This window comes from Chlorocebus sabaeus, chromosome 14 (genome assembly GCF_047675955.1).
Source record: "Chlorocebus sabaeus isolate Y175 chromosome 14, mChlSab1.0.hap1, whole genome shotgun sequence".
NCBI lineage: Eukaryota > Metazoa > Chordata > Mammalia > Primates > Cercopithecidae > Chlorocebus > Chlorocebus sabaeus.
The window spans coordinates 79,069,583-79,078,501 of record NC_132917.1 but is presented as its reverse complement, the minus strand read 5'-3'; the positions used below and the strand labels follow the sequence as shown (position 1 = coordinate 79,078,501).

Below are 8,919 nucleotides of genomic sequence, written 5' to 3'. Positions count from 1 at the left end.
TCATCACCTGTTATTCATAGTACTGCTGTAGCCTCTGCTTACATGTAGAGAGCAAATTGATGTAACGTGTTATCCACACCATCAAAATGACTGCAGTGCCCCCCATACTACCCTATCCCCAGCTCAGGGACCATCGTGGAACATGTGGGTGTGTGAGATTATAAGAGCCTGATTAGAGCTGTGGAGTATGGAGACAAAAGTGACTCCATCTTGGATGCTAATCTCCTATATTGACTTCTGCTTAACCCTAGTCCCAGGAATACCTCCTGATTCTTTATTTACTGTCTTTTTTTTTTCTTTTTTTTGAGACAGGATCTCACTCCTGTCACTCAGGCTGGAGTGCAGTGGCATGATCACAGCTTCCTGCAGCCTCTGCTTCCCTGGGTTCAAGTGATCCTCCTGCCTCAGCCTCCTCAGTAGCTGGGATGACAGGCGCACCTTATGTCACCACATCCGGCTAATTTTTGTATCTTTAGTAGAGACAGGGTTTCATCATATTGCCCAGGTTGGTCTCAAACTCCTGTCTAAAGCAATCCATTTGCCTTGGCTTCCCAAGCAAAAGGCTTACAGGTGTGAGCCACTGTGCCTGGCTTTTTGACTGTCTTTGGTGCAAGAATATGTAGTCACTCTAAATCTTTCCTTTAGAGCAAAACAACCTTGATATTATCATAACAAATTACAAATTATGACACATACAGCATTTTTCCTTGTTCTGGAAAGTTGCCTTTAATTGTCCCTAAAAAGCATGCAACCCCTTTCCCTATGGTGTATAAGCACTGGGCCTGGGAAGTTACGGTTCAGAGATCTGCCTGTCTTGCTGCCACCAAGACCACACTTCTGTCTGTAAGTTCTCTAATAAATCGCCCCTTACTGACAAACTGGATTTGTTTGCTTTGTTCTTTCTCTTCTCAACTGCTCCTTCATTTGCCAGTTGCTCCACTTATATGGTCCTTTCATGAAACAGATACAGTAGTTTGAAAGTAAAAAATCAGGAAAAGATATGTCATACAAACAGCAACCATAAGAACACTGGAGTGTCTGCTCTAATGACAGGCATGTTAGACACTAAAGCAAAAAATGTTACTGGACATGTTAGACATTAAAGCAGAAAATGTTACTAAAGGGAAGGAGGAGCATTGTATAATGACAAAGTGGTTAGTCTTTCAGAAAGATGTAATAATTGTAGACACCTGTACACATAAGAACAGAGTCCCAAAATGCATAAAGCAAAATCTGGGAGGAGTGAAGGGAGAAACAGGTGATTGAACAGTAGTAGTTCGAGTCTTCAACGCAGCACTTTTAGTAATCGGTAAAACGCTTAGAAGATCAACAAGAAAGTAGAACACTTTAAATATATTCTAAATTCACTAAATCATACAAACATATATAGAATGAATGCTTCACCTAATGTCAGCAAAATACACATCCTTCTCGAGCACACAAGATATATTCCCTAGGAAAAACCATATGGTAGGAATAAGCAATTTAAAATAATATCAAGAAAACATTTTCCTTACAATAATATCAAAACAAATAACATTTTAAGAACAAATTTTAAAAGAAGTGCAAATCTTGTACACTAGAAACTACAAAACATTGTTAAATGAAAGTAGAGAAGACCTAAATAAGTGAAAAGAGAGTTTGTGTTCATAGAACAGGGACTAAACATTAAGGTGAAAGTACTCTCTAAATTGACCTATAGACTTGTCTTAATCCCCATCAAAGTCCCAGCTTCCTCTTGCAGAAATTGTCAAGTTGACTAATATTCGTATGGAAATTCAGAACAGCCAAAACAATATTGGTCAAGAATAGACAAAATGATTTTGATAAAGAACACAAGTTTTTACAGTTACAGTTTCAGATTTTAGAACTTATTACAAAGCTAAAGTGATAAAGATTGTGTAGAATTGTCATAATGACAAACATGAATTATCAGTGATATAGAATGCAGATTTCAGAAATAAACTTTTAGCCTTATAGTTAGTTGTTTGTTGCCAACTGTATCATGGAAATTCAAGAGGGAAGAATATTCTTTAGCAAATGGTGCTGGAACAAGTGAATAGCTATATGCTAAGGAATGCATTTGGTTCTATTTCTTACACTGTATATAGAGATTGATTCAAAATGAAATGTAGATTCATATTTAAGAGATAAAATTATCAAACACTTGAAAAAAAACATTTAGTAACTCTGTAAATTTAAGCCAGGTCTCCTATAAATACCACATAATTGAATCTTAATTTTATTATTGTGGTGGTTGTTTTAATAGAACAACCTGTGTTTTTGGATTGGATTGTTTTATCAAATCCCATGTAATGGTATTATTGATATGGATGGTGTTATGATCTGAATTGAGTCTTCACAAAATTAATTTGTTAATCTCTTTAGGCTCCAAACTTGAGAATTTGGCTGTATCTGGAGATATAATCTTCAAGAAGGTAACTAAGTATGTCTGGATATTTTAACTATTTATTGATTGTTATGTATTCAATGAGAGCCATGTAACAACTGTTGCTGGATTCCACATCCCTAGGTCATTCCACTATGCATTCAGCACTCTAGATCTGAAAATTTTCCTTAAATTACCATTTTCGTTGTGGCTTCAATTTGCATATGGAGCAAAGATGCGACATCCTCAGACCGTAACTATACAAATATCTCATGAATATCAAATACTCCAGCCATCTGTAGACCATCAACAATTGCTTCTGGAACTTGAACTGGGTTTATGTGAATACAAGCATACCTCATTTTATTGTGCTTGATAGATACTGTATCTTTGGTTTTTGTTTTAATGGCAGGTTTGTAACAACTCTACATTGAACAAGTCTATCAGTGCTGTTTTCCAATATCACGTAGTCACCTCAAGTCTTTGGGTCACATTTTGGTAATTTTGTGGTATTTAAAACTTTACTATTATTATTACATTCGTTATGGTGATCTGTGATCAGTGATCTTTGATGTTACTATTATCACTATTTTGGGCTTCGATGAAACATTATGATTATGAACTTAATCAATAAATGTGTGTGTTCTGACTGCTCACTGGTCACTTCCCCAGCTCTCTCCCTTTTCTCTGGCCTCCTTATTCCCAGAGACACAATAATATTGAAATTAGGCCAATTAATAACTTTCCCATGGCCTCTAATTCTTCAAGTGAAAGGAAGAATTGCCCATCATTTGAGTTAAATTAAGAGCTAGAAATGATTGATCTTAGTGAGGAAGGCATGTCCAAAACTGAGGTAGGCTAAACATGAGGTCTCTTTTCCCAAACAGCCAAGTTGTGAACAAAAAGGAAAAGTTCTTGAAGAAAGTTAAAAGTATTATTCCAGTGAACACAAAAATAATTTTTAAAAGCACATCCTTCTTGCTGACTTGGAGAAAGTCAGCAACATTCTATGAAGGCTGAGAGAGTTGAGGAAACTGCCTAAGAAAAGTCTGAAGCTAGCAGAGGCTGGTTCACGAGGTTGCAGGACAGAAGCTGTCTCCATAACATCAAAGCTCAAGGAAAGGCAGCAAGTGTTGATGGAGAAGGTTTAGCAAGTTATCCGGAAGATCTAGCTAAGATAATAAAGATAGTGACACTGAAGCCTGGATGAGAGCATCTGTTTATAGCATAGTTTATTGAATATTTTAATTCTACTTGTTGAGACCTCTGTATCAGAAAAAAAGGTTTTTTAAAAAATATTATTGCACCTTGATGATGCACCTTGTTGCTTAGGAACACAGATCTATGCAAGAAGATTTATGATTTTTTCATGCCTGCTTCTAACACAAAATCTGTTTTGCAGCCTAGGGATCAAAAAGTAATTTCACTTTTCAATTTTTATTATTTAACAAATACATGTCACAAGGCTATAGTTGCCATACATAGTGATTCCTCCAATGGATCTGGGCAAAGTAAATTGAAAACCATCTGGAAAGAATACACTATTCTAGATGCTATTAAGAACATTTTTTATTTAAGGGAGGAGGTCAATATATCATTATTGACAGGAATTCGGAAGAAGCTGATTCCAACCTTCACGAATAACTTTGAAAGGATCAAGATTTCTGTGAAGGAAGTAACTGTGAATGTAGTGGAAATATCAAGAGAACTAAAATTAGAAATGCAGCATGAAGAGGTGACTGAATCGTTGCAATCTTATGATAAAACTTGAAAGGATGAGGAGCAGCTTCTTATGGATGAGCAGAGAAAGTGGTTTCCTGATATGGAATCTACTCTTGTCAAAGGTACTGTGAACATTGTTAAAATGACAACACAGGGTTTAGAACAACATATAAACTTAGTTGATAAAGAAGTAGCAGGGTTTGGAGAGGCCGACTCCGATTTAAAAGAAGTTCTACTGTGGGAAAAATGCTATCAAACAATATGACATGCTACAGAGAAATCATACATGAAAGGAAGAATCAAATCAATGTGGCCAAATTTATTGTAGTCTTATTTTGAGAAACTTCCACAGCCACCCTAACCTTCAGGAACCACTGCACTGCTCAGGCAGCAGCCATCAACATTGAGGCAAGACCATTCACCAGCAAAAGAATACTACTTGATGAAGGCTCAGATGATTGTTAGTATTTTTTAGCAATAAAGTACTATTTCATTAAAGTATGTATATTTCTTTTTCAGACATAATGTTATTGTTCGTATAATAGATTACAGTATAGTGTAAAGAAAACATTTCTATGCATTGGGAAGCAAAAAAACAAACAACAACAACAACAAAAACAAAAAACCACCTGTGTAACTTGCTTTTCTGTGATATTACCCCTATTACAGTGGTCTGGAACTGAATGCAAAATATCTTTGAGATATGCCAGCATGTGAATTTTTGGCCAATCTCCATCTTGTTAGCCTTGTCATAAGCAAAGCCACATATGTTCATAAATACTGAATTCTAATATGCATGGTATGTGGATGGACTTTTTAAAAGTGGATAGGCCTGAGCAAGCTTTGTTGTAATCACTCTCATCTCAACCACCCAGGCATCAGTTGTGGAAATAGCAGACACAGTAAGACAGCACAATAGTGGAAACATGTTTATTTTTATTATTTAGGGTTCCAGAGACTGAGGTAGGTAAAAGTACTGAAGATTAACAAGGCAAACTCAGCAGAGAAGAGAGTGTCCAGGTTGAGTTGCGTTGGAGAGATGGTCCGGTTTAATTTTTGACTCCGTAGTCATTGCTGGATCAGTTCTAGACATCTATTTTCCAGCAGCCTCTAGTTTTTGAACTTGCAGACAAAGGAGAACTTGTCTTCACAAGACACATCCTTCCATTTCCGGAATCCTATAAGTCAATGAGAAGAGTTAGAATTGGGAGACCAGAAAGAGTATGACCCTCCTAGCTTTAGGACTCAGGACAAAAACCAAACACCCATTTCCTTAATGAGGAGTTCACCTTTCCTCTATCCCAGTCCCAGTTCCATCCCTAGAGCTAAGCAGGAGAGAACAGAAAGCGGTGGATGGATTCTCTGTCTCTCACCTGAGCTTGAGGTCAGGCTCACACAGTAGCCAGGATTAACACTGCTTGGGGCTCCAATGTCCCAGGATTTGTAGGAGACCAGGGACCCACTGCTCCAGTGCCAGCGGCGGTTCTAGATGGGGAAGGGCCAGAATAGAGGCAGTGATCACTCAAAAATTCATGGAATCACTGGGCCTGTGTGCACACTCAGAAACATACTAAGACACAAGGGAAGAATAAACCTTGCTATATATTGTTTCCTTTCCTTTGCTATTGCTCTAAACTTCTTCTTTCCTGAACTGTCCAACTCATTAACCATGTTTCACCAAGAAATAAGTGTTATGAATTTGACATAGAGACCCAAAGTAGCTCACTTAAAAAGTAGTTCCTAATTTTTTGTCTTTGTGGCCCAGGACCCTCATATCCAGCATAGCGTTGGCTGACCATTAGTTGTTGATATATCATATTACATAGTGTACTACCAGGTTCCCAAATGCCAGTAGTACAGCAGTAGATTCTTTACCACAAGTCTCCTTTTCTGTATAGTCAGCAATCTAGTCTTTCTTATGACGCTGACAGTAACAAAATAGGTAAGAATTTGGTTCATATAGATGCTTTGTTGACTGTAAACAGAATAAGTTTATTTATGAATGACCAGGACACCTAGGAAATTCAGCTTTCCTCTTATATCTCTAATCATCTACAGTGCACCTTGCTACACAGGACGTTATAGGATCTGTAAACAGCTTGAGTTCTGGAAAGTGACAAAAGTTGGTACTTAGGAGACCAGAATGTGAACCTCCTTCTTACTTCTCAAACCTGATCATTAGGAGATAAAGAAGGCTGCAGCCTACCTTTTTGGGGTCATGGAGGCCAGTCCAGACATTGAAGTCATCAGTGCCACTCTCCTTAATCAGTGAGGCCACGAAGGCACCCTCCGCCTGGGTGAGCACAGACACCAGGTTGCCCGAATTCATGTTCTGGCAGTAGAGCTGTTGGGGAAGAAAATGGAGCATGCAGTAGAGGAGGAGGGTGTGAGGGATATACTGAGTCCCCCAAGAAGATGGGTCATAAAAAGGATAGCACAGTAATGTCCCTGATGATGCTGTAACTGACCACGAGGTTCTTTGTGCTGGGAATGTGCTGAATAATGGGATAAAGTAGACTGGAAAGTTTGGGGCTGATGATAGTACAGCGAGGGATTCAGTCTCATCTCATTGCAGCCACTGAACACACTGGACAGTGGCAGCTTCCCCTCCCTTCATGAGCCTCCCTTTCCACACTGCTGTCCTTACTCACATCTGCGTCAACCCAGGTCTCACGGTCTTCATTAAAATAGTAGCAGTAGGAGCCATAGGCATTGCTGCCTTCTGGGCAGCTGATCCGGGCCTGGGGCAAGTCTGTCTGGGCCTCTTGGCCTGAAAAAGAACAGACAATTAAAGGAGGCTCTCGGAGTAAGGAAAAGGCTTGAAGATGAGGTAGGAGCTTCTGGGGTTCCTTTATAGAAACAGAATAATCTAGTCTATTATGGAATGACTGCTCACTCTTGCTCCTGCATCCTACATCTTCTCTCTTTGGTTTATTTGATTGGGCAAAAAAATCCCAGAATGAATTGGCTAAAGAAACATGTCTCCACTTTCCCTTTTATGTCTGGAGCTCAGGCTCTTCTGCCTTGAAGAACTCAGGCTTCTGCTTTCTCAAGCCTGTCTTGGTTTCCCTGAACACAAGGCTCTCCTCAGTTCTACACCCCATTAGTGACTCTCTACACACAGACATCCCCAAATCCACCATCATGTATATAAATTTAATCAGATTAACTCATCCCAACTGCAGCAGTAGCTTATAAGGGGTCATTTTAAATTCTAGCTCAAACTCCTTAATGAGGTGTGGATGTATATAAATGTGAAGAGAACAGCAATAAAGATCACTAAACACCGCAAAACAACCCTTAATGATGACTCGTTTTTTTTTTTTTTTTTTTTTTTTTTTTCCAAGTAGACCCATATGCTTGGGGATAGAGTGAAGGCTTCAGGGCTAGACAGAGTTGGTTGGTGGAAAAAAGATCTTACCTTGGCTCTGAGACAGGAACATCAGGCAGGAGATCAGCATGAAATATGAGCCGGTCTGAGCCATGCTGAGCTGCAATGAATCTCTTGCTTAAGAGGCAAATCAACAATCTCTATAAGAGAACACGGAGACGGGGGTTCTGAGAGATGGAGAGCAAAGCACCTATTACCTTCCTTAAAACCTCCTCTCAGAATTTCTGAGACCAGGAAGGTCCTCTGAGACACCCATACCTTCAAAAGGTTCTCTTGAGAGTTTGAGGATTATAGACTCAGTAACCAAAAAACAGCTTTGGATCCCACTGAGGCTTCATTACGGCTAAAACCTCCTGGACAGAAACTCATGCTGTATCTTCCCCAAGATTTTAGATTTACAGTGCATGTTAGAGGTGCCCTCCTCCTGTAATGCCCACTTACCTGTTGGCTGAGTCTGAGTTGGCTTCTCAGGCTAGGTAGCTGTAGGAGCTTTATATCAGGATCTGAGATAAGAACCACATCATTTAAGCGAAAGGGGTGAGGGCAAGGGGTGAGTTTTGGGGGCTTAGGGAGGGCATTGACAGTAAGAGCTTCTGGCACCAGTAGGAGCCTTTTCCTGGCACACCCTGGGAGTGGTCACAAATCAGGTCCCCTTCCGGCAAACAATTTGGCAAGCTGTCTAAGTCCAAGGTAGACTTGGCTGCCACTCAGCAGAAAACAACTGAGGATTCCCATGTCCCCTAACAACCCAGAGAGGAGCGGAGAAGAGCAGATTTCCTTCTACTCTCTGTAAATTTAGAGGCTCCTCTTTGGTGTCAGGCATGGCTAGGAGATGGGGAGGAATTAACTGATTAAACAATGTGCTTGTGGCATTAAGTGGTTCCTCCATGTCTTTTTAGGCTCACAAATCTCTCAAGACCTATCTCGAGAGGTAGGTTAAATTTATATATCTAAACATTTAACAAGTCCAGCAAGGTTTGAGCTAGCAAAATACAGATATTCTCAATGTGAGAATTGTAGAGAGCTGATGCCCAAGGAAGCTTAAAGGAGCTAGATATGAAGTCAGGCTTCATTGAAATTGTCCATGTGAAGTCAACTGTTTGTTAGTATAAAGTCAAAGATTGTGTGGTGAAATGGAATATTTAGCAGAATCATCATAGAATACTCATTTATGATTCAGGGAATAAAAACCAATCGGAATGCAAAATTAGGAAGAAGAAACTAACCTGAATGTTCACAGAAAGAGAGATAAGTATATGAATTGGGACAAATGGATTAACAAAATACAATAAAATATCAAACAATTTAAATTGAATAAATTAGATATCTATATTTCATCTTGGATTAGTGTCAAATCCATAACATTGAATACAAAAATTCAGTTGCAAGAAGTTATAAGCTACCTGATAAACTTTAT

At 39.1% G+C, this 8,919-nt stretch overlaps 1 protein-coding gene across 1 annotated transcript; it reads right to left on the bottom strand.

Moving 5' to 3' along the window:
• Window positions 1-4,958: 4,958 nt before the first annotated feature.
• On the bottom strand, window positions 4,959-8,016 carry LOC103219987 (lithostathine-1-alpha). Its single transcript, XM_007970065.3, has 6 exons — window positions 7,944-8,016; window positions 7,533-7,642; window positions 6,763-6,881; window positions 6,318-6,455; window positions 5,485-5,596; window positions 4,959-5,289 (listed from the first exon to the last, which is right to left on the bottom strand). The coding sequence occupies exons 2-6, from the start codon at window positions 7,594-7,596 to the stop codon at window positions 5,222-5,224; spliced, it is 501 nt and encodes a 166-aa protein (XP_007968256.1). The 5' UTR covers window positions 7,597-7,642; window positions 7,944-8,016; the 3' UTR covers window positions 4,959-5,221.
• Window positions 8,017-8,919: the final 903 nt, after the last annotated feature.